The sequence below is a fragment of the Oncorhynchus gorbuscha genome, unplaced genomic scaffold (assembly GCF_021184085.1).
Source record: "Oncorhynchus gorbuscha isolate QuinsamMale2020 ecotype Even-year unplaced genomic scaffold, OgorEven_v1.0 Un_scaffold_1626, whole genome shotgun sequence".
Classification (NCBI taxonomy): Eukaryota; Metazoa; Chordata; class Actinopteri; order Salmoniformes; family Salmonidae; genus Oncorhynchus; species Oncorhynchus gorbuscha.
Window position 1 is genome coordinate 52,474 of NW_025746352.1, and position 26,651 is coordinate 79,124.

At 44.3% G+C, this 26,651-nt stretch overlaps 2 protein-coding genes across 2 annotated transcripts in view; both read right to left on the minus strand.

Moving 5' to 3' along the window:
* Nucleotides 1-399, minus strand: part of LOC124023550 (titin-like) — a 38,512-nt gene extending 38,113 nt beyond the window's left edge. Inside the window, 1 exon segment of the mRNA XM_046337930.1 lies at nt 52-399. The gene's annotated coding sequence lies outside the window, so the exon portion shown is untranslated.
* Nucleotides 13-26,592, minus strand: LOC124023553 (protein 4.1-like). The gene is made up of 4 exons (XM_046337934.1): nt 26,585-26,592; nt 22,070-22,102; nt 1,272-1,902; nt 13-231 (listed from the first exon to the last, which is right to left on the minus strand). The coding sequence occupies exons 1-4, from the start codon at nt 26,590-26,592 to the stop codon at nt 13-15; spliced, it is 891 nt and encodes a 296-aa protein (XP_046193890.1).
* Between the last annotated feature and the right edge of the window lie 59 nt (nt 26,593-26,651).

A 26,651-nucleotide genomic window follows, 5' to 3' on the forward strand; every position in this document is an offset into this window, starting at 1 on the left:
TGCACCCATGCCCTAGGTGAGAAGTTCACTGTGTCTGTCTCCCTCACTCACCTGTGTCTCTGCACTGCTGATGGAGTGATGGTCCTGGGCCTCTACCTGCTCCTCCTGCCTCTCCTGTTCAGCCTCCCCCTCCGCCTCTGCTCTGAGCTCTGGCTCCGGGGCCGCGATGGGGGCTTTCACCTGCACCTCTGTTGTGGACTGCTCCCCTGCTTTGTGCTCCTCCCCTGCTTTCTTTTTGCCCTTCCGTTTTTTCTTCTTTACCTCTTTATTCTCCTCGTTCTTCTTTACCTCTTTATTCGCCTCGTTCTTCTTCCCCTTCTCCTCCTCTTTATTTTCTTTCTCTTTCTTCTTCCCCTTTTGTGTTTTTTTCGTTGTCTTTTCCTCCCCTTTCTTCTTCTCCTCTTTCTTTGCTGCCCCTTCCTCCTCTTTCTTTTCTTCTCTGCTTTCTTTGCTGACTCCTCTTTGTCTTTCCTCTTCTTCTCTGCTTTGTTTGCTGCCTCTTCCTCCTCTTTCTTTGCTTCCTCTTCCTCCTCTTTCTTCTTCTTCTCTGCTTTCTTTGCTGCCTCTTCCTCCTCTTTCTTCTTCTTCTCTGCTTTCTTTGCTGCTTCTTCCTCCTCTTTCTTCTCCTCTGCTTTCTTTGCTGCCTCTCCCTCCTCTTTCTTCTTCTCCTCTTTCCTTGCTGCCTCTCCCTCCTTCTTCTCTGCTTTCTTTTTGCTGCCTCTTCCTCCTCTTTCTTCTTCTCCTCTTTCCTTGCTGCTTCTCTCCCTCCTCTTTTCTTCTCCTCCTTTTTCTTTTTCTTCCTTGATTCTGCTGCTCTCCTCTTTTTCCTTCTTCTCTGCTTTCTTTGCTGCCTCTCCCTTCTTCTTCTCCTCTTTCTTCTGCCTCTCCTCCTTCTTCTCCTTTCTTTGCTGCCTTTCTTCTTCTTCTCCTCCTCTTTCTTTTCTCCTTCCTCCTTCTTTTTCCTCCTTTGCTGCCTCTTCCTCTTGATTCTGCTGCTCTGCCTCTTTTTCTTCTTCTCTGCTTTCTTTGCTGCCTCTTCCTCCTCTTTCTTCTTCGCTTTCCTTGCTGCTTCTTCCTCCTCTTTCTTCTTCTTCTCTGCTTTCTTTGCTGCCTCTTCTTCCTCTTTCTTCTTCTTCTCTGCTTTCTTTGCTGCCTCTTTCTCTTCTTTCTTCTTCTTCACTGCCTCTTTCTTTTCCGCTTCTTCCTCTTCTTTCTTCTTCTTCTTCTCTGCTTTCTTTGCTGCTTCTTCCTCCTCTTTCTTCTTTCTTTGCTTTCTTTGCTGCTTCTTCCTCCTCTTTCTTCCCCCCCCTTTCCTCTGGCTCTTTCTTCTCCTCCCCCTTGGCCTGCTCTAACTTTTCCTCCTTTGTTCCAGCCTCTGCCTTCTCTTTCCTGTCCTTCTCCGCCTTCTCGACCTCAGCCCACTCTACGTCTGAGCACTGCGAGCGCCGCTTGAGGAAGGAGGAGAAGAGGCGTGAGAGGCCCCGGCTGGCTGAGGTGCGCTGGCGGGGCTTCACTAGCTGCTCCTCCTCAGTGGTGGTGGTGAAGATGGGGGTCTCTGTGGAGCCAGGCTCTGAGGCCTGCTCCTGGGTCTTCTGGCTGGGCTTCTCCCTCTCTGGCCCCGCTGCTGCTGCCTCTGGGCTCTGCTTGTTCTCCAGTTGTATCTCTGCCTCCGTGCTCTGCTTGTTCTCCGGTTCTCTCTCTGTTTCTGGCTCCGGGCTCTGCTTGTTCTCCGGTTCTCTCTCTGTTTCTGGCTCTGGGCTCTGCTTGTGTTCTCCAGGTGTATCTCTGCCTCCGAGCTCTGCTTGTTCTCCGGTCTTCTCTCTGCCTCTGCTACACTGGGCTTCGGCTTGCCCTCTGTGTCCGCCTCGCCCACCGCGCTGGCCTCTGTTGTCATGGTACACACTGCAGAACATGACATGGAGGAGTCAGCGATAGGAAAGAGAAAGCTTGTGTGTGTTGTCATGTTGGATGATGCACAGCAACATACACACAAGCAATACATGATTATGGACAGTCAACAGTGATGCACTGGTGCCATTCTATAGCATGAGCTACTACTACATTTTCTCAGACTGGAGTACTCGATCAAATATGCCACAAACACTTTTTCATATGGAGTTATGAGTGTATCCCACTCCACAATGGCACCGCTTGTTGAATGAGTGTGTGTGTGTGTGTGTGTGTGTGTGTGTGTGTGTGTGTGTGTGTGTGTGTGTGTGTGTGTGTGTGTGTGTGTGTGTGTGTGTGTGTGTGTGTGTGTGTGTGTGTGTGTGTGTGTGTGTGTGTGTGTGTGTGTCTGGGAGGACCTCTTGAGAGACAGGCAGCTCACGACAGTGTGTGTCTACCAGAAGCTCATTAGAAACACACACAATGGAGTCTTTCTGCTCCGTCGCAGCCTGGAAGTCTATTAGTACAGCTCCAGTCAGTATCATCCTCAGCACTAACCCAACACGGCTCTTTCATCCGTCCGCTGTGGCCCTGCCGGCTTCATACGGTGGGCCAAGATGTCCCAATCTTACATTGCATGACAATGCATCGCTAAATTGGTTTAGAAATTCACAGGACATACAGGGCTTCTGAGAAGTAAATGGCCAGTTACTGTGTTCACTTCAAGGTGTGAACTTGTCTTGCTGTTGTGAGGCTGTCATTGAAAGAGTTACAGCAGCATCAACGTACTTGTGTTATATCATAGCAGTTCATCATCATGTCTAGTAGCCCTCCATGCAGTGTTAACAGAGATTGCATCTACTTAGCCCACTGTTAGCATCTAGGCTAGTCTGATGCTGCTAGTTGTTGTCATTGCTCAACATCTAGGCTAGTCTGATGCTGCTAGTTGTTGTCATTGCTCAACATCTGCTAGTCTGTTGTTGTCATTGCTCAACATCTAGGCTAGTCTGATGCTGCTAGTTTTTGTCATTGCTCAACATCTAGGCTAGTCTGATGCTGCTAGTTGTTGTCATTGCTCAACATCTAGGCTAGTCTGATGCTGCTAGTTGTTGTCATTGCTCAACATCTAGGCTAGTCTGATGCTGCTAGTTGTTGTCATTGCTCAACATCTAGGCTAGTCTGATGCTGCTAGTTGTTGTCATTGCTCAACATCTAGGCTAGTCTGATGCTGCTAGTTGTTGTCATTGCTCAACATCTAGGCTAGCAGTTCATTAAATGTCTAGGTCTGCCATACAGTGGGGGGCAGGGAGACACTTCGCTAGACAGGATGGCAGATCTTCCAGCTGCCCACATACGGCTGTCCTTACCCCAGAGGGTGCCTGACACACACACAGTGCTCCATCGCTATAGGGACAGCAGGGGTATGGGGAGGAGAGGAGGGGGGACCACAGAGACCAAATCCTCTTTAGTCCTCCCATTGTTTGTGTCTAGTGACCAATAACTGTGGTGCACTCTAACTAATCCTGGCCTTCCCTTCCCCCACCGCAACAACCCCCCATAGGCCTGTTCCCTAGGTCAACCCAAACACTCACACACACACACACACACACCGAGCAGCGTGGTGTACGCCTCAGTGCTCAGGATCTCCTCTGGGTCTTTTAATGTAGCGTAATCTCAATGGTAATAGTCAGGAAACAGACATGGTGTTAATGGACCAGATGAGACGTCTTGTGTCTGCTGCTGCCTCCTACATGACTGCCTCCTCCATTGTCTTCACTAGGTAACATCTAGATTCTCTGCTAAAGGCCAGGTGAGCAGCTCTGGCCTGGCTTCTAACCTGAGGAAGTAACAGGGACTCTCACAACCACACTGTGTCCCAAATTGTACCCTATCCACTATGTAGTGCACTACTTTTGACCAGGACCCAACTACTTTTGACCAGTCAAAAATAGAGCAATATACAGGAAATAACGGTAGTTCTGCCAATCTTGATCAAACTGGTGCCCTTTTGAAAACACTTTTCCATAGTGCATAGAGGCCCTATCATTTCTCACATAATGTTCTACCTCCAGTAGGCCAGCTGACATCCCGATCATCATTACTACTGTATAAATCAACCATCATTACTACTGTATAAATCAACCACCATTAGGCTAACTAGCTGCCAGATATAAAGATTGCCCTGCAGAAATGGGTGAACAGCGTGTTCAGCTGTTGGGTCAGGTGCACGTCAGATGCTCCGACCATCTGTGTGTCTCCCAAATGGCACCCTATTCCCTTCATAGTCCACTATGGCCCTGGTCAAAAGTAGTGCACCATGTAGGGAATAGGGTGCCATTTGGGGTGCACCTATGACTAAAGAAAGGGAAAGGGGGTTGAATAAGATGCTATAGGAAAGGAGTTAAGATGACGCCGGAGAAGAAGGCTGACATTTTACGTGTTTCTATCCAATTGTGTTGTTTGTTTCTTTGTATTGTTTGTAACTTATTTTTTTACTTATTTTGTACATAATGTTGCTACTACCGTTTCTTATGACCGAAAATAACTTCTGGACATCAGAACTGCGATTACTCAGATTTTTTTCTTTAACGAGTCCGACGTGAATGACATACTGCTTTCCCGTGAAGAGAAGGCTGAGAAAAAGGGGCCGGAGGGTGGGCTGCCTTCTGAGAATTTGAAGGCGATCGAATAAACCCCCACTGCCTTCCATTCTGCTAGCAAACGTGCAATCTTTGGAAAATAAATTGATGACCTACGCAGAAGACTAAACTACCAACGGGACATTCAGAACTGTAATATCTTTGCTTCATGGAGTCGTGGCTGAGGGACCATATTATCAACATACAGCTGGCTGGATATACGCTGTATCGGCAGGATAGAACAGCCGCGTCTGGTAAGACAAGGGGAGGCGGACTATGTATCTCATGATAAGCTGTAGACCACACCATCTACCTAGAGAGTTTTCATATGTATTTTTCATAGCTGTCTACATAGTGCCAGTATCAGTCTGTGGTGTTAAGACCGCAATAAATTAGCTGTAAGCAAACAAGAAACGCTCACCCAGAGGTGTAGAGCATGGCTCCTAGTGGCCAGGGACTTTAATGCGGGAAACTTAAATCTGTCTTTTTTATCAGCATGTTTCTATCAGCATGTTAAATGTGCAACCAGAAGGGAAAAAACTCTGGACCACCTTTACTCCACACACAGAGATGCCTTAAAAGCTCGCCCTCCATTTGGGAAATCTGACCATAATTCTATCCTCCTGATTCCTGCTTACAAGCAGATGCTAAGCTACATGAGTGTTCTGCTAGCACAGACTGGAATATGTTCCAGAATTCCTCCGATGGCATTGAGGTGTACACCACATCAGTCATTGGTTTCATCAATAAGTGCATCGACGATGTCGCCCCCACAGTGACCGTGCGTACATACCCAAACCAGAAGCCATGGATTACAGGCAACATCCGCACTGAACTAAAGGCTACAGGAATGGGACTGTATAACCCGGAAGCTTATAAGAAATCCCGCTATGCCCTCCGACGAACCAACAGGCAAAGCGTCAATACAGGACTAAGATCGGATCGTACTACACCGGCTCTGACGCTCGTCGGATGTCGCAGGGCTTGCAAACCATTACAGACTACAAAGGGAAGCACAGCTGGGGGATACCCAGTGACACGAGCCTAGCAGATGAGCTAAACTACTTCTATGCTCGCTTCGAGGCAAATAACCCTGAAACATGCATGAGAGCACCAGCTGTTCCAGAAGACTATGTGATCACGCTCACGATGTGAGAAAAGACATTTAAAACAGGTCAACATACACAAGGCCGCAGGGTCAGTTGGTAGAGCATGGCGCTTGTAACGCCAGGATAGTGGGTTCAATCCCCGGGACCACCCATACGTAGAATGTATGCACACATGACTGTAAGTCGCTTTGGATAAACGCGTCTGCTAAATGGCATATATATTATTATTATTATTACTGCGAGCATGCGCTGACCAATTAGAAAATGTCTTCACTGACATTTTCAACCTCTCCCTGTCCGAGTCTGTAATACCAACATGTTTTAAGCAGAAAACCATAGTGCCTGTGCCCAAGAACACTAAGGTAACCTGCCTAAATGACTACCGACCCATAGCACTCCAGTCTGTAGCCATGAAGTGCTTTGAAAGGCTGGTCATGCCTCACATCAACACCATTATCCCAGAAACCCTAGACCCACTCCAATTTGTATACCGCCCCGTGCCTGCTCAGTCCCCTCCTGTACTCACTCCCTGTTCACTCATGACTGCATGGCAGGCACGACTCCAAAACCATCATTAAATTTGCCGATGACAACAGTGGTAGGCCTGATCACTGACAACGACGAGACAGCCTATAGGGAGGAGGTCAGAGACCTGGCCGTGTGGTGCCAGGACAACAACCTCTCTCTCCCTCAACGTGATCAAGACAAAGGAGATGATTGTGGACTACAGGAAAAAGAGGACCGAGCACGCCCCCATTCTCATCGGCGGGGCTGTAGTGGAGCAGGTTGAGAGCCTCAAGTTCCTTGGTGTCCACATCAACAACAAACTAATATGGTCCAAGTACACCAAGACAGTCATGAAGAGGGCATGACAAAGCCTATTCCCGCTCAGGAGACTGAAAATATTTGGCATGGGTCCTCAGATCTTCAAAAAGGTTCTACAGCTGCACAATCGAGACCATCCTGACTTGTTGCATCACTGCCTGGTATGGCAACTGCTCGGCCTCCGACCGCAAGGCACTACAGAGGGTAGTGTGTACAGCCCAGTACATCACTGGGCCAAGCTTCCTGCCATCCAGGACCTTTATGCCAGGAGGTGTCAGAGGAAGGCCCTAAAAATTGTCAAAGACTCCAGTCACCCATGGTCATAGACTGTTCTCCCTGCTACCACACGGCAAGCAGTACCGGAGCGCCAAGTCTAGGTCCAATAGGTTTCTAAACAGCTTCTACCCCCAAGCCATAAGACACCTGAACATCTAATAAAATGGCTAACTAGACTATTTTCATTGCCCCCCCCCATGTTACACCACTGCTACTCTCCGTTGTTATCATTTATGCATAGTCACTTTAATAACTCTACCTACATGTACATATTACCTCAATTACCTCGACTAACCGGTGCCCCCGCACATTGGCTCTATATACAGGGGGGTACTGGTACAGTCTCGCTATTGCTATTTTACTGCTGCTCTTTAATTACTTGTTACTTTTTAAAAAGTTTAACTGCATTGTTGGGTAGGGGCTGGCATGTAAGCATTTCACTGTAAGGTCTATATACCTGTTGTATTCGGGGCATTTGACTAATAAAACTTGATTTGAATGAGAAAGGGGGTTTGAATAAGACGCTATAGGAAAGGAATGGGAAGTGGTGTTGGATAAGATGCTGTATGACAGGAAAGGGGGGTTGAATAAGATGCTGTAGAACAGGGAAGGGAAGTGGTGTTGGATAAGATGCTGTAGAACAGGGAAGGGAAGTGGTGTTGGATAAGATGCTGTAGAACAGGGAAGGGAATTGGTGTTGGATAAGATGCTGTAGAACAGGGAAGGGAAGTGGTGTTGGATAAGATGCTGTAGAACAGGGAAGGGAAGTGGTGTTGGATAAGATGCTGTCGGACAGGGAAGGGAAGTGGTGTTGGATAAGATGCTGTAGAACAGGGAAGGGAAGTGGTGTTGGATAAGATGCTGAAGAACAGGGAAGGGAAGTGGTGTTGGATAAGATGCTATAGGACAGGAAAGGGAAGAGGGGTTGGATAAGATACTGTAGAACAGGGAAATGGAAGTGGTGTTGGATAAGATGCTGTAGAACAGGGAAGGGAAGTGGTGTTGGATAAGATGCTGAAGAACAGGGAAGGGAAGGGGTGTTGGATAAGATGCTGTAGGACAGGAAAGGGAATGGGGGTTGGATAAGATACTGTAGGACAGGAAAGGGAAGGGGGGTTGGATAAGATGCTGTAGAACAGGGAAGGGAGGGGGATTGGATAAGATGCTGTATGACAGGAAAGGGCTGATGGATAAGATACAGGGAAGGGAAGGGGGTTGGATAAGATGTGACAGGAAAGGGAAGGGGGTTGGATAAGATACAGGAAAGGGAAGGGAAGGGGTTGGATAAGATACTGTAGAACAGGGAAAGGGGGTTGGATAAGGGAAGGAAAGGGGTTGGATGTATGACAGGAGAGGGAAGAGGGGTTGGATAAGGAAAGGGAAGGGGGGTTGGATAAGATGCTGTAGGACAGGAAAGGGGAGGGGATGGATAAGATACTGTAGAACAGGGAATACTGGGGAGGGGTTGGATAAGATGTTGGATAAGAAGAACAGGGAAGGGAGGGGGTTGGATAAGATACTGTAGAACATGCTGTAGGGAAAAGGGGGGGGTTGGATAAGATACTGGGGGGTTGGATAAGGTAGAACAGGAAAGGGAAGGGGGTTGGGATAAGATACTGTAGATACTGTAGGACAGGAAAGGGAATGGGGGTTGGATAAGATACTGTAGAACAGGGAAGGGAGGGGGGTTGGGAAGAACAGGAAAGGGAGGGGGTTGGATAAGATACTGTAGGACAGGGAAGGGAGGGGGTTGGATAAGATACTGTAGAACAGGGGGTTGGATAAGGTAGAACAGGAAAGGGAAGGGGGGTTGGATAAGATACTGGGAGGGGTTGGATAAGATGCTGTAGGACAGGAAAGGAAGGGGTTGGATAAGGGAAGGAAAGGGAGGGGTTGGATAAGATAGAACTGGATAGAACAGGAAAGGGAAGGGGGGGTTGGATAAGATACTGTAGGACAGGAAAGGGGGTTGGATAAGATACTGTAGGACAGGGAAGGGGGGGTTGGATAAGATACTGTAGAACAGGAAAGGGGAGGGGGGGATAAGATACTGTAGGACAGGAAAGGGAAGGAAAGGGAGGGGGGTTGGATAAGATACTGTAGGAACAGGAAAGGGAAGGGAAGGGAGGGGTTGGATAAGATGCTATAGAACAGGAAAGGGAAGGGGGGTTGGATAAGATACTGATAGAACAGGAAAGACAGGAAAGGGAGGGGGTTGGATAAGATACTGTAGAACAGGAAAGGGAAGGGGGTTGGATAAGATACTGTAGGACAGGAAAAAGGGAAGGGGGTTGGATAAGATACAGGAAAGGGAAGGGGGTTGATAAGAACAGGAGGACAGGAAAGGGAAGGGGGTTGGATAAGATACTGTAGGACAGGAAAGGGAAGGGGGTTGGATAAGATACTGTAGGACAGGAAAGGGAAGGGGGGGGTTGGATAAGAAGACAGGAAGGGGGGGTTGGATAAGATAAGATAAGACTGTAGAACAGGAAAGGAAAAGGGGGTTGGATAAGATACTGTAGGACAGGAAAGGGAAGGGGTTGGATAAGAGGAACAGGGAAGGGAAGGGGTTGGATAAGATACTGTTAGACAGGAAAGGGAAGAGGGGTTGGATAAGATACTTGAGAAAGGGGGTTGGATAAGATACTGATAAGAGGACAGGATAAGAAGGGAAGGGAGGGGTTGGATAAGATACTGTAGGACAGGAAAGGGAAGGGGGGGGTTGGATAAGATACTGATAGGACAGGACAGGAAGGGAAGGGGGGTTGGATAAGATACAGGAAAGGGAAGGGGGTTGATAAGAGGACAGGAAAGGGAAGGGGGTTGGATAAGATACTGTAGGACAGGAAAGGGAAGGGGGTTGGATAAGATACTGTAGGACAGGAAAGGGAAGGGGGGTTGGATAAGATACTGTAGGACAGGAAAGGGGAGGGGTTGGATAAGATACTGGAACAGGGAAGGGGGGGGTTGGATAAGATGCTATAGAACAGGAAAGGGAAGGGGGTTGGATAAGATACTGTAGGACAGGAAAGGGAAGGGGGTTGGATAAGATACTGTAGGACAGGAAAGGGGGTTGGAGATACTGTAGGACAGGAAAGGGGGGGTTGGATAAGATACTGTAGGACAGGACAGGAAAGGGAAGGGGGGTTGGATAAGATACTGATAAGAGGACAGGAAAGGGAAGAGGGGTTGGATAAGATACTGTAGGACAGGGGAGGGAAGAGGGGTTGGATAAGATACTGTAGGACAGGAAAGGGGGATGGATAAGATGCTGTAGGACAGGAAAGGGAAGAGGGGTTGGATAAGATACTGTAGGACAGGAAAGGGAAGGGGGGTTGGATAAGATGCTGTTAGACAGGAAAGGGAAGAGGGGTTGAATAAGATACTGTAGGACAGGAAAGGGAAGAGGGGTTGGATAAGATACTGTAGGACAGGAAAGGGAAGGGGGGTTGGATAAGATACTGTAAGACAGGAAAGGGAAGAGGGGTTGGAAAAGATACTGTAGGACAGGGAAGCCATGATCCCTTATTGATGTCACTTGTTAAATCCACTTCAAAATCAGTGAGACTTGTGTATGTGTGCTATGCAGAGGATGAAATGGCAAGACACAAAATGTAAGTGCCTTTGAACAGGGTATGGCAGTAGGTGCCAGGCACTCCGGTTTGAGTCAAGAACTGCAACGCTGCTGTTTTATTTTACACTCAACAGTTTCCCGTGTGTATCAAGAATAGCCCACCACCCAAAGGACATCCAGCCTACTTGACAACTGTGGGAAGCATTGGAGTCAACATGGGTGTGTGCAATTGTGTGTTGAGCAGAGCTTGTGGAGAACGTGTATAGTTCTCAGGATGTTGTCGACTAATTAGGATATCTCATGTCACTGACTGCAGTGCACACACACGCATTCCCTCACAATTTCGCTCTCACTCAGACATAGACACACACACAACACTAAGCAGTAAATTGTTGGTATCAGGCCGAGGACATTTCTTCATTCATTCATTCATAGTTGGTGTGAACAGCAGCCATCTCCATCTCAACCACATCCCCAGCACCAACACTAACACCGCTGACCCTTAAGCACATTGGATCATATTTGCCCTACAGGGGAAGTGAGAAACAGAAACATGCGTGGTAGGTGCTGAGAGTGAATTTAGTGAGTGGGATTTAGCCTGGAGTTTAGTGTTAATCAGGCTCCAAGTGAGATTATCTCTCTTCCTCCCCTCCCTCCCTCTCCTCTTTCTATTCTCTCTCCCCCATCCCCCCCTCTCTTCTCTCACTCTCTTTATCTCACTCCCCTCTCTCTCTCAGAGAAGATCTGGCAGGTTGTGATCAGCTGTGCTGATTCATGGTTTATGCTAAGTCCCACCCACCTATTAGCCCCTCCCACCTGGCCAAAAGTCCAAATTAAAGGAAATAAATGCCAAAGATATCTGTAAACACATGCGCTTGCACAGCGGTATAGAGGCAGGCTCTCCCATGCCCACGCACAAACACATTTACAAACAAACATGCATCCTATCACATGCCCACACAGATACTCACCGATTCACGGCTGCAGTCATTCACATAGACACACACACACACACACACAAATAAAATATGGAAATGGTTTCAAAAGAACATTCCCAATGCTCTCAGCAACATTGATATAGAAACCTTTAACACTAACCCATTGATTTAAAACAGAAAAGCAGTGCAAAGGGCTTTACACTGGTTAGTTCTTAAACTCTCAGCTATAATGGGCACTGTGCCATGTAGGTCTATTGGTCTTCTAGTGTGTAACTTTATCTCCAGCTCTCTGTTTCAACCTAATCAATACCCCGACAGATGGTTCTGATGTTGTAACGTGAACCGCTTGGGGACCAGGCTGAATGGAGTCATCCCATTGATCGACTGTGGTTGGGCTGAAGGAGCAGACCAAGCTTACACTTAAATTCAATCCAGTTTAAACCGGACTTCAGCCAAAGCCATTTGATTGAAGGTGAAATCTGTATATTAGTGGAACATTATTTCAGAAGTGTTCATGTCTGTGTGTCTTATGGTACCAGAGATAATTCATATTTGTAAATTAACAGTTTCCATGGCGTGTCTGTCAATAGGGCGACAGGTAGCAGGTTGCAAAAGGTTGCTGGTTTGAATACCCGAGCGGACAAGGTGAAAAATCTGTCGATGTGTCCTTGAGCAAGGCACTTAACCCTAATTAGCTCTAGGGGTTAGACCCTGTAAAACAACACATTTCACTGCACCTTTCCAGATTTATGTGACAATACAACATTTTATTTTTTATATGCTGTAATTGTCAATGGATAATATCCATGTGTTTGTCAATAATACATCATTGTAAATGTAAAGTATCGATGACATGTCTGTCAATGATTGTGCCTATAACAGTATCTAGACATGCTGTGGATATACAACAAGTTCACAGTCCACTCCAGTCACATGTGGAATAAAGACATAGTGGCAAGAAAAAGTATGTGAACCCTTTGGAAATACCCGGATTTCTGCATAGATTGGTTATAAAATGTGATCTGATCATCTACGTCACAACAATAGACAAACACAGTCTGCTTAAACTAATAAAACACAACGAATTACACGTTGTCATGTCTTTATTGAACACACATTCACAGTGCAGGGTGGGAAAAGTATGTGAACCCTCAACCAAACCTTTTCTGTAGTTGCGGATCAGAACTGCACAACGTTGAGGGGGAATTTTGGACCATTATTCTTTATAAAACGGTTTCAGTTCAGCAATATTCTTGGGATGTCTGGTGTGAACTGCTCCCAAAGTCATGCCACAGCATCTCAAAATCGGGTTGAGGTCAGGACTCTGACTGGGCCACTCCAAAAGACGTATTTTCTTCTGTTGAAGCCATTCTGTTGTTGATTTACTTCTGTGTTTTGGGTCACTGTCCTGTTGCATCAGCCATCTTCTGATTCAATTGGCCGACAGATAGCCTAACATTGTCCTGCAAAGTGTCTTGATAAACTTGGGAATTCATTTTTCTGTCGGTGGTAGCAAGCTGTCCAGGCCGAGGCAGCAAAGCAGCCCCAGGAAAGCAGCCCCAGGAAAGCAGCCCCAGGAAAGCAGCCCCAGGAAAGCAGCCCCAGGAAAGCAGCCCCAGGAAAGCAGCCCCAGGAAAGCAGCCCCAAAGCTGTTTTTTTGGACAGCAGTGGCTTCTTCTGTGGTATCCTCCCATGAACACCATTCTTGTTCAGTGTCCTACATATCGTAGACTCGTCAGAGATGTTAGCATGTTCCAGAGATTTCTCTAAGTCTTTAGCTAACACTAGGATTCTTCTTAACATCATTGATCATTCTGCACTGTGCTCTTGTAGTCATCTTTGCAGGACGGCCACTCCTAGGGAGTAGCAACAGTGCTGAACTTTCTCCATTTATAGACCATTTTTCTTACCGTGGACTCATGAACAGCAAGGCTTTTAGAGATATTTTTGTAACCCATTCCAGCTTTATTCAAGTCAACAATTCTTAATCTTAGGTCTTCTGAGATCTCTTTTGTTCGAGGCTTGGTTCACATCAGGCAATGCTTCTTGTGAATAGCAAACTCACGTTTTGTGAGTGTTTTTATAGAAGGCAGCTCTAACCAACATCTCCAATCTTGTCTCATTGATCAGACTTCAGGTTAGCGGACTCCTGACTCCAATTATCTTTTGGAGAAGTCATTAGCCTTGGGGTTTCACATACTTTTCCCAACCTACACTGTGAATGTTTACATTATATATTCAATATAAACAAGAAAAATACAATAATTTGTGTGTTATTGAAGATCAGATCAAATTTAATGACCAATTTACACAGAAATCCAAGTAATTCCAAAGGAATTCACATACTTTTTCTTAACACTGTACAATTGGAAACTCTAGATCTTATCAGAGAAAAAAACATCACTCTTAAAAAACAGAGCAATTGACTTCGTATCTTGTACTGTGTGCAGAGTGTTGGCCCTTGGCACTAGGCTTGGGCGTTATACTGTATACACCGTATACAAGGGTATTTGGAAATAGCCATGGGATGGTTTTTCAATACCTCTTTGAAGTCTTAATATTGGTGGCTACTTTAAGTAGATACCTGCAGTCAACTTGTGCAATGTGTTAGGAGATAAAGCAGCTCGCGTTCTTCATTTCACCTTTCACATTATCCCCAGAACAGTTGAGACAGTTACACATTATGAAGCTCAGTTCCCCAGAACAGTTGAGACAGTCACATTATTGTACATTATGAACAAGACAGTTACATTATTGTACATTATGAAGCTCACCGTAGTTCCCAGAACAGTTGAGACAGTCACATTATTGTACATTATGAAGCTCACCGTAGTTCCCCAGAACAGTTGAGACAGTCACATTATTGTACATTATGAAGCTCACCGTAGTTCCCCAGAACAGTTGAGACAGTCACATTATTGTACATTATGAAGCTCACACATTATTGTAGTTCCCCAGAACAGTTGAGACAGTCACATTATTGTACATTATGAAGCTCACCTAGTTCCCCAGAACAGTTGAGACAGTCACATTATTGTACATTATGAAGCTCACTGTAGTTCCCCAGAACAGTTGAGACAGTCACATTATTGTACATTATGAAGCTCACTGTAGTTCCCCCCAGAACAGTTGAGTTCCCCAGAACAGTCACATTATTGTACATTATGAAGCTCACTGTTCCCCAGAACAGTTTCCCCAGAACAGTTGAGACAGTCACATTATTGTACATTATGAAGCTCACTGTAGTTCCCCAGAACAGTTGAGACAGTCACATTATTGTACATTATGAAGCTCACCGTAGTTCCCCAGAACAGTTGATCCAGTCACCTGTTTGTTCCAGTCACCTGTAAAACAACAGGAGAAAAGGGGAGCAGGTGAGTCCAGCTGTGTGTTGACAGGGGTTGTGTTTTATATTGAAAGTCAGGTCTTCAATAGAGTGATCAGGCACGTGCAACTATAATTTTCCTTCACAGAAAATACATTGGTGAAACACATTCAGCAGAAAATAGCTTCATTTTCCTCAGATGACAACAGAAGTGCAACGCTCTGTCTGGCAGCCACACAAGTAAATGAGCTTACAATGAAAAAGTCAAATCCCTTTGAATGAGTTATTTACTTGCGTTTTTTCCTCCTCTCTGTTCTCAGCCCGTCTCCTCCTACCCCCTATTCTCTGAGCAGACATGCCGTTGCCCTAGCGACTCCAGACTCCACACAGACACAGCATGTAGCCTACACATGTTGCTCCAGAGCCTGTACTGTTCTTCATTCAGACAAGCATGTGTCAAAACTTTGTTCATTTGCACAATGTCTCTCGTTCACAATCACTTGGAAATGTACAAACTCACCAAAAATGCCATTCGCTAGTTCCTACCTATATATGTATAACTTTGTGAGCTGGATTGCCTGTCTTTGCAATTTGTTTATTTTCATTTCTGCATTTTAGCATATTTAGCTAGCAGCCTCCATAGAAATGAGCTTTTACTAGTGCTAATTTTGTTAGCATTCTGGTAATAGACGCCCAATAGGTTTGTTTTGGCGTCCCCTTGTGTACGAAACCAGTAATACCATAAATCCCAGGACGACAGAAGGAAGGCATGACGACATGAAAATCTAGATAGTTCCCTACCCTACTTGGCACAAACAAACCTCACAGTAGTAATTTACTAAACTAATGCAACGTCACTCTTTCTCCTTCCTAACTCTTCTTCACCAGTCCACTCTCACTAATACACTAAAACTTTCTCTCTCTCACTAATACACTAAAACATTTTCTCTCACACACACACACTTGCTCTCTCTCAGATCTCCCTCTCGTTCAGGTGTCTCTCTCAGTGTTCTCTTGCCCCTCCCACATCATGTTTTCATCCCTTCATAACAGATTATCTTGCTATCTATATATATATATATATATATATATATATATATATATATATATATATATATATATATATATATATATCCCAGCAGTATCAATGGAGGATGGGCTTACTGGATGAGTTGCCCTTCAGTGTGTTACAGGCAGCAGCAGCAGATACACATTACTGTACTCAGGATAGCCTCCTGGCTACTGCAGAGTTGGATTTATACTTAACACGCCGAAGAATGAATCATGTCAATCACATTTAAACCAGAAGCAGCTCAAATAACTGACAGCATGAACGATACCAGAGCAGAGGTCTTCTCAGACATAGTTGTGTTCTGAAAGACGATTGCAGGCAGAGCACACAGAGAACAACATGGTGAATGGTGGTGTATTGGCTACGGTGTTAAAACAAAAGACACTAAGGTTGTGGGACACTTTCCTAGACACAGAATAAACCAATTAGTCTGTTCTTGTCATTTTAGCAACAAGGCCAGGCTCAATAGTTTTCCCCCCACAAAGTTATGTCAAGTGCAATGGTAAGTTGTGATGATTGACCTTTTCCTGCCCATGTTTTTGTGTTGAAAATCTGCACACACAAAAGCCATTTAACTTGTCATCAAGAGACTGATAGTAGGCTAGTGATGGCCAATGGGATGAATGACTATTGAGCACAGTTAACATACAGTAGTAGATCCATCTTGCTACAGAAAAGTCCAAAGAAGAAAAGGAACCAGAAGTGTTTGTAATGTTGTAATATTTGAATAAATGCATGTCCTCATTGTCCTGATTGTAATCCAAAAACACTGCACTACAAATAGCCATCTTAAAATGTTGGGAAATTGTATTCAATTATTGTAAGAAAAATGTTGAATTAGGTCGAGTTGTTTATTTCACATTCATTGGGCCACAAACAAATGCCACAGGATATGGATAAAAGACCCTGGAGCAGTGAGCGGCCAGGCAAATGAAATACCCTGGCGTGCCCATTCTAATCATCATGACCGTTCATTCACTTGTTTTTAACTGAAGATATTGGAATTTGGAGGTAGTCCAAACGCAGATCTCTTTCAACTTTTACAAAACATTGATTTATTTAAGGTGTGATTTTTTTTTTTAAACACCATCTCCCGTGTGCGCGTCAGATACACCGCGATGCTTATAGCGCAGGCATTTAAATCATCTTAGTATGAAAATGGCGCCGAATGTAGAAAACAAATAAACACCAACTCTAAATCCAATCAGCCGCCAGAAATACATTCAAAAGTGCGCTTACCTAAAATAGAAATACCATCAATGAAGAACTATAATTAGTTAAATCCAACGCAACCGAATATTCCGTTCATCCAGTGAAGTTACATTAATGAAGTTACAACGTTGCAGAAACCGGACGCATGCTTTGTTGTGTTGAAGATGCTTATCCGCGCTAGTAAAGGGGAGGAGTCACCATACTGAAGTATCGGACTTTGTTAACCGCATGCACCAATTGAACACAGCTAAATTCTAGATTAACCTATGAGAAGTGGGGGAGATGTTGAATCATATGGTCCATTTCGATAACGATGTTTGAATTGAGTGCTTCATAATTAATCACCAAATTCTCAGAAATGATCCTGAGAGTTTGGTCCAACACCTATGACAGGATGAAAACGCCGAAACAATAACCTATTCTATTTCTCGGCTTTTTCTTATCTATATTATTTTATTACTGCATTGTTGGGAAAGAGCTCGTAAAGTAGCGTTTACTGTTTTACACCTGCTGTATCCTGTGCACGTGACAAATACACTTTGAAACGTGAAACTACAGACGATTGAAATAGACTTAGAGCCTAAGCATAAAGAAATTATTTATCATGGTCCTACAAAAAATATGAATCCAAAGTCATGCTAATTCGAGAGCTAGTCTCCATCACTCACTCAATTATTTCCCATTGATGAACAACAATTCATTGTAACACCATATAATGAATAGCCTATAGTGCTCCAGAGTGGTGCAGCGGTCTGAGGCGTCACTACAGACCCTGGTTCTTTCCCAGGCTGAATCACAACCGGCCGTAATCGGGAGTCCCATAGGGCGGTGCACAATTGGCCCAACGTCGTCCGGGTTAAAGGAGGGTTTCATTGTAAATAAGAATTTGTTCTTAACTGACTTGCCTAGTTAAATAAATAAAAGGCCTATAGCGATAATTCATCAGCATTATCCTCCCAGCCTCTCACTTCTCAATGAATCACCTAATTTTAATATGCAGTAAATCAATTACACTATCAAATGAATCCACAGCAGCACATGTATCCACCATCCTCCCACTAGGCAGGGCTGGCCAATGAATGAGCCGGCCTAGGTTAGTGCTGTGTCATTAGGCACAGCACACAGCCCAAGAACAGGAGGGAGGCAGATAGAGATGCATCGGGAGAACTGGTCTACACGACACAACCCTCCATCCAAGCCCTTTTCAGGCAGCGCCCCAGCACTTTTCTTTCTGCTGTAGGCTTCCATGCTGTGTGAGAGTCACCCCTAGAACTCCCTCTGCTGTAGGCTTCCATGCTGTGTGAGAGTCACCCCTAGAACTCCCTCTGCTGTAGGCTTCCATGCTGTGTGTGAGTCACCCTTAGAACTCCCTCTGCTATTGGCTACCATGCTGAGTAATATAATAATATAATAATATATGAGGAGCTTTTATCGCGACTTACAGTCAGAACTCCCTCTGCTATTGGCTACCATGCTGAGTGAGAGTCACCACCTAGAACTCCCTCTGCTATTGGCTACCATGCTGAGTGAGGGAGTCGCCCCCTAGAACTCCCTCTGCTATTGGCTACCATGCTGAGTGAGGGAGTAGCCCCCTAGAACTCCCTCTGCTGTAGGCAACCATGCTGTGTGAGGGAGTCGCCCCTAGAACTCCCACTGCTATTGCTACCATTGCTGTGTGAGGGACCTAGAATGCTGCTGCAAGGGAGTCACCCCTAGAACTCCCTGTGCTATTGGCTACCATGCTGTGTGAGACAGAGACACATAGGATCTGCCTCCAACCAATCCTCAGAAGTGTCTCCCCATTTTCAAGTGTAATGGGCCAGCACTGCTCATTTTATGTAGTGCCCCCCTGCTACACACACACACAGACTCTCTTTATTGGGGATGACATGGTCCCCACCCATCTGTCTGACCCCATTAGTGCCATACGGCTCATGGAGAGGCTGGGGTTGGGGAGGCAGGGGGAGTGGGAGGGTTCAATATTCTCTAAACAACCCATAGAGGGAAGAGTACAGGTTTTTGTTATATATATATATATATATTATTTAACCTTTATTTAAGGCAAGTCAGTTAAGAACAAATTATTATTTACAATGACGGCCTACCCCGACCAAACCCGGACGACGCTGTGCGCCGCCCTATGGGACTCCCAATCACGGCCAGATGTGATGCAGCGAGTTAGGGTACGGGATACAGAGTAAATGGTTAGGGTACAAGGTTAGGGTACAGGGTACATGGTTAGGGTACAGGGTTAGGGGGATTAGTGTACAGGGAGTACATGGTTATGGGGTACAGGATTAGTGTACAGGGTTAGGGCTACAGGGTACATGGTTAGGACACAGAGTACATGGTTAGGGTACAGGATTTAGGGTACAGGGTTAGGGTACAAGAGTATCCATGGTTAGGGTACAGCTCCCGCTCAGCCCAGATTAGTGCCCTGGCCCCCAAGGGCTCACGACGCCAGGACAGGGTCAAAAGGGTGAAACCCCACCTCTTTGGTTAGGACCCCACAGGGTTAGTGGTCCCACAGAGGTGAATACATGGCTAGGGTACAGGATTAAATGTAATGTAAATGTACATGGTACATGGTTATGGTACAGGGTGCATGGTACATGGTTAGGGTACATGTTCAGGGTACAGGGTACATGGTTATGGTACATGGTTAGGGTACAGGGTACATGGTTAGGGTACATGGTTAGGGTACAGGGTTAGGGTACAGGGTTAGGGTACAGGGTTAGGGTACATGGTTAGGGTACATGGTTAGGGTACATGGTTAGGGTACAGGGTTAGGGTACAGGGTTAGGGTACAGGGTTAGCCACTGTCACCTTTGTCTCTCCAGACCAACTTCATGTGGCATGAGATCACAGACGACTGTCAGACTGGGCCATGGCATCTGGAAATACTACAGGTCTGTTCCTGTTTTTACAGTATTGAGATGACCAAATATGGGGTAAATCAGTTTCTGTATCTATCATTATAACGTTGTTACTGACCACAAGTGCAGAGCTGGAAACAAGGGGGAATGTTGAAATGGCATTAACAAGCCTCTGGTGTATATACGGATACAGTATACAAGAATATTGTTATTTTTTACTCTGATGTCGTACTGTAACATAATCCAAAATAATTACTGGACATGGTCACAACATGACAAGGGCAGAAGGAATGTAGACAGTCAGATAGGTGTGTTTTACTACACACACCCCTCCCTCCACCCCCCAGTTGTCTAGAAACCCCTCCCTTTCCCTCTCCCTAATGCAGGGAGCAGGTGCTGGGCTGGACCCCAGAGAGATGAGGAGAGGGGAGGGCACCACTCACAGATGCACCCTCCCCAGAGACTCTGACAGACACAGACAGCCAAGACACAAAACCTCTCACTCTAAGAAAGTAATCACCACACACACACACACACACACACACACACACACACACACACACACACACACACACACACACACACACACACACACACACACACACACACACACACACACACACACACACACACACACACACACCTTTAGTTGGGCACATGGAGTGTGTTTATATCTCTCGTCTTCATCCCTCTCTTTGGCTCCATCACGGATTACATAACGGCCCCTATACCCCTCCCTCCCCCCTCCCGACTCCTCTCCCGTTGCCTTCCTTCCTCTGTCCTGTTAGCTACTGCATCATGGTTAGAGAAATCTAACACCTTGTTTTGCATCACACAATATATCTATAATACGTAAAACAATATTTGCGGCTGTGAACATCTGGTATTCATAAAATAATGCCAGTCGGCACATATAGTACTGTCTGTAGCATGCTTTAGGAGACTTAGTTTGTGGTTGGAGATCTAAGCTCTAGAAAGCACTAAGGGCATGGATGGATGGATGGTAGGCTAACCGCACATTAATATTCATAGTGCACCATTATGGTATCAAGTATTTATGAAGCAGGAATGTTCCATGTTTCTGCAGTATTCTCCCAGTAGATAGCATACTATAGGAGCAGTAGCTGTGTTGCCCCTCCCCGCTCATGCCCAGTTTGGATGCTTCAGGGAGACATGCTAGTCTAGTTGCACAACATTAGGGTCATCATGTTCAGTAGGAACCAATGAGAGAAAAACATTTGAACGGGGGAAAAATCAAATAAATGGTTATTGAACAAGCTCAGGTAGTATTTGCTCTGTTTCAGTAAGTTTTCTCCCAGTTCACACCCACTGAACGCACCCGAGGTTTTCTTACAGAGCTAAACATTTAATACAGACAAGTGAGATGACTGAAAATAGCCACGCCAATGAGAACGTCTGCCCTGTCTGCATCACTGAGATCAGAGGGTTTCTAAAACCTTGGTGATGATGCACGCTCTCAGATTCAACAACAGTCAAAGACACGGGCCTGTGTCAGGGCATTGCTCCATCTATTATGAAACAGCTTAATCCACTTTATAGGCATTATGAAGCTATGTCCACCACAGCCTTTGTGTTTACATCTATTCATGTTATTGCTGTATTCAGTGTTCATCCTCCTGTATCTGTGCCAGTAGAATCATCCCTGAGTTTGTGCTTCCACCTGGTGGCTAAAGAGACAACGACAGTTCTTGGCTCAACCACATACAGAAAGCTTCCCCAAGAGTATTCCTGACAGGGTTGTCTTTGAAAGTGGTGTTGGCCTTCTTCAGCAGAAATGCTCCATTGCAGGTTATGGTCTGGTCAGTTATATGTGATAGTTATTACTACTCTAGAACACACAGTTATTTAGATGAAATCCACATTAGATAAAGACCAAAATTCTGGCACATTGTGTGCTAACAGCACCAGTTGAGAGTCATAGGGGAAACCCATAGAAGGAAACACTTTTTCCATTACGCCACGATGCCGCAGTGCATGTTGGGACGGCAAGTGTTTGGGAGAGATAAAGACGCCAGAAGGTCTCAGCCAGATGTGATGCCACCACTCCCTACTTCAGCCTGGGTGAGCAGCACCAAAGCACAGGCATGCCAGAAGAAATACTCACACATCAGATCAGTTGTAGCAAACTGGCTCAAATTAAGATCCTACATATGTAGCTCTATGCTTGGTGGGATTAGAGCTCAAATATTCAAACAAGGGGATATTGTATTTCGGACTCCCATAGACCAAAATACAGGCCCTTCAGTCATGTTCCTGTCTGCCTATAAGTAAAACATTTAGCACATGATGTAAAATAAACACATGAAACAGCCTACTTCAATGACTCTAAAGAGCAGCTTTTAGCAGCACTGAAAATAGAATTGGATACTCACCAAACATCAGCATGGAAACACAGGAGACATCCCAGACAGGACGGGGTACAGGGATCCAGTCCAGACGAGTGAGAGAAAGGAATAGCATCAGTAAAATAGATCAGGAAGGGTTGAAATATATATTATAGCTCCCTATCCCTGTGCACTACCAGAGCTATGGGCCCTGGTCAAAAGTAGTAACTATATAGGTAATAAGGTGCAATTAGTGACATATTCGGCATATTCCTTCCCAATTAATTCTATTTCACAAATGTTCACAATTTTATGTATGAAATACATATAATATTACAAAACTGGCCATCTTGCATTGCATAGTTGTATTGGTCAGCTTTTCTCTGTGAAACGTCAGTGCCTTTAGAATGTATTCACACCCCTGGACTTTCACATTTTGTTGTGTTACAAAGTGGAATTCTTCTTTTTAACCTCTATTTAACTAGGCAAGTCAGTTAAGAACAAAATCTTATTTTACAATGACGACCTTAAAATGTATTAAATTGTCATTTATTTTGTCGACGATCTAAACAAAATACTCTGTAATGTCAAAGTGGAAGACAAATTCTGACATTTGTAACAAATTAATGAAAAATAAAACACTAATATATCTTGATTTGATAAGTATTCGCCCCGAGTCAATACATGTTAGAATCACCTTTGGTAATGATTACAACAATCATTACAACAAACGATTACAGTCTTTCTGGGTAAGTCTCTAAGAGCTTTCCACACCTGGATTGTGCAACATTTACCCATTATTCTTTTCAAAATTGGTCAAATTGGTTGTTGATCATTGCTAGACAACCATTTCCAGGTCTTGACATAGATTGACTTAAATCTTGCCAGCAGATTTAAGTCAAAACTGTAACTCAGCCACTCAGGAACATTCACTGTCTTCTTAAGCCACTTCAGTGTAAATTTGGCCTTGTGTTTTAGGTTATTGTCCTGCTGAAAGGTGTATTAATCTCTCCTCTAGGAATTTCCTCCATTTAGTTCATTTTTTTATCCTGAAAAACTACACGATCTTTCACGATTACAAGCATACCCATAACATGATGAAGCCACCACTATGCTTGAAAATATGGATTTGCCCCAAACATAACACTTTGTATTCAGGAGAGAAAAGTGAATTGCTTTGCCACATATTTTTGCAGTACTACTTTAGTGCCTTGTTGCAAACAGGATGCATGTTTTGGAATATTCTTATTCTGTACATGCTTCTTTCTTTACACTCTGTCAATTAGGTTAGAATGGTGGAGTAACTACAATGTTGTAGATCCATCCTGTTTCCTCCTATCATAGCCATTAAACTGTTTTAACGTCACCATTGGCCTCATGGTGAAATCCCTGAGCGGTTTACATTTACATTTACATTTAAGTCATTTAGCAGACGCTCTTATCCAGAGTGACTTACAAATTGGTTTCCTTCCTCTCTGGCAACTGAGTAAGGAAGGATGCCTGTATCTTTGTAGTGAATCTGTGTTTTGATACAACATCCAAAGTGAAATTAATAAATTGACCATGTTCAGACATTCATGTCAGTTGTATTTTTTACCCATCCACCAATAGGTGCCCTTCTTTGCAAAGCATTGGAAAACCTCCCGGGTCTTTGTGGTTGAATTTGTGTTTGAAATTCACTGCTCGACTGAGTGACCTTACAGATTATTGTATGTGTGGGGTACAGAGATGAGTCATTCGAAATCATGTTAAACACTATTAGTGTAAGATAAAATCCACGCTAAGCAAATTTTTACTCCTGAACACATTTAGGCTTACCATAACAAAGGGGTTGAATAGTTATTGACTCAAGACATTTAGACTTACTGTAACAAAGGAGTTGAATAGTTATTGACTCAAGACATTTAGGCTTACCATAACAAAGGGGTTGAATAGTTATTGACTCAAGACATTTAGGCTTACTGTAACAAAGGAGTTGAATAGTTATTGACTCAAGACATTTAGGCTTACCGTAACAAAGGGGTTGAATAGTTATTGACTCAAGACATTTAGGCTTACCATAACAAAGGGGTTGAATAGTTATTGACTCAAGACATTTAGGCTTACTGTAACAAAGGAGTTGAATAGTTATTGACTCAAGACATTTCAGCTTTAAATGTTTAATTAAATTGTAAAACTGTCAAGAAATAACGTCTATGGCTCCTCTGCTCGGTGGGTACTGGACTCTAAATACACACACCAAAGAGGCCTATATTATGTATATTTTTTTAATCAAATAGCCTAATACAAATTAGCAAAATATGAAAGAACAATAATAACAGGTAGTATTGTATTAAACGGAGGTATTCCAAATATAAGCAAGTGGACTGTCTTGACAAGGCCAAGCGCAAAGGCTTTCTGTGGTAGGCTCAGAAACACCTGTTCAACATCAATGTAGAAGAAATAGGCTAGTAAACCAAAATTCGGATCTCAAAGGGAGGCAAGTCTGATAAATGTAATAGTTATTATTGAAATAACACAACGTCTAGGGCTATATTTGGATCAATTGCAACGCTGTTTGTGAAGAAAAGCGAAATATTTTGACTAAACGGCTGAGTAGTCAGACACCATCCCAATTGTAGTCCACCAATGACACGTTTGGACACCGATAATTACACCAATTGTTAACATTCTTGTTGTCCCCCCCCTTCCCACAAACACGGCGCAATTTGAACTTCAAGCGAACTGAATTGACGGCTGCGCAAAAAAAAGAAACCGATTTTTGCCTTCCATATTAGATTATATTAGACTTTCGATGTTTCCCTAACATGGCACTCTCGTTTTTATTTACCTGAGAGGTGAGACGTTTCTTCCTGATTTCTTCCTGGTATTATTCCGCCATCATAATTCAAGTGTTTCCCGACGCCTTCAGAAGTTACAGCATATTGATCCGAGTATTCCAGTGACGCGTCTTGCAATGACGAAGCACGTCTCTGCTGGTCGCAGGCAGCTGAGGGTGGGTGGGGATACCCCTGTGGACTAGGTCAGGTGCTCACTCCAAAAGAAACCAAACCTTAAGCGATACCAGATGATATGCGCTCTACTTGCTGGGTAAATCAAATAGATGGTAACCTAATGTTGCTGGATGGGAGCATTGGAGCAGGTAGCTTTTCTTGTCAATGCAGGGATACTATTTACCTGACCACGGTGCCATCAGGTTTATGCAGTGGAGTGCATAACAGGTTTGGAATGTGTGGTCAAAGAACGCTTTGTTCAACTGGGCCTTGTGCCAGCGTGATTTCTCTCTCTTCTGTTGTGGGATCTTCCGTTTTAATCCCTCTGTGTATACGGGGTATAACACACTTGCACGAATCTACATGTCAAGGAGACAATAATACTTTTTGACTTCAAACTATCCTGGATTCCGCTACCCTCGTATATTTTAATAACCTTCGTAATAAGGTTAGTGTATTCATCTAAAATAAAATGTTAAACTTTTTTCATTCACAATTAATATGATGAAAAATGTATGACAGTCAGATGCAATCCTCCTCAAAGAGGTATGCATTTGAAAGCCCTCAAAGAGGTATGCATTTGAAAGCCCTCAAAGAGGTATGCATTTGAAAGCCCTCAAAGAGGTATGCATTTGAAAGCCCTCAAAGAGGTATGCATTTGAAAGCCCTCAAAGAGGTATGCATTTGAAAGCCCTCAAAGAGGTATGCATTTGAAAGCCCTCAAAGAGGTATGCATTTGAAAGCCCTCAAAGAAGTATGCATTTGAAAGCCCTCAAAGAGGTATGCATTTGAAAGCCCTCAGAGGTATGCATTTGAAAGCCCTCAAAGAGGTATGCATTTGAAAGCCCTCAAAGAGGTATGCATTTGAAAGCCCTCAAAGAGGTATGCATTTGAAAGCCCTCAAAGAGGTATGCATTTGAAAGCCCTCAAAGAGGTATGCATTTGAAAGCCCTCAAAGAGGTATGCATTTGAAAGCCCTCAAAGAGGTATGCATTTGAAAGCCCTCAAAGATGAATGCATTTGAAAGCCCTGTCTCTGGGTAAAGCAGTGAGCACTAAGCACAGTTCAAGCAGCTTTAGGGACATTTCATTTAAACAGCTGTGCTGTCTGAGCATCTGTCCCAATATTACTACTAAGTCCCAGTGGCCATTCCTGGCACATTCTCTTGGTACAAAAATAACACAATGACATAACCTATCTGCCTGGTTCAGCACCATGGTATATGGTATTTAATCTGACCTGAGTGACAACATTAATGCTCTCTTTTCCCCACCTGACCACATTAATGCTCTCTTTTCCCCACCTGACCACATTAATGCTCTCTTTTCCCCACCTGACCACAGAAATTTTCTTTTTTCCCCACATGACCATATTAATGCTCTCTTTTCCCCACATGACCATATTAATGCTCTCTTTTCCCCACATGACCATATTAATGCTCTCTTTTCCCCACCTGACCACATTAATGCTCTCTTTTCCCCACCTGACCATATTAATGCTCTCTTTTCCCCACCTGACCATATTAAGGCTCTCTTTTCCCCACCTGACCACAGAAAGGCTCTCTTTTCCCCACCTGACCA

Excerpts from the sequence above, each read along its gene's own strand:
- LOC124023553 (XM_046337934.1), bottom strand. Across the intron at positions 1,903-22,069 it reads TGCTCTTTAGAGTCATTGAA|TGTGTACCATGACAACAGAG; the intron begins GTAGGCTGTTTC and ends CATGTTCTGCAG. Across the intron at positions 232-1,271 it reads AGGAAGAAGCAGCAAAGAAA|AAAGCAGGGGAGGAGCACAA; the intron begins GCAAAGAAAGAA and ends AAGGGCAAAAAG.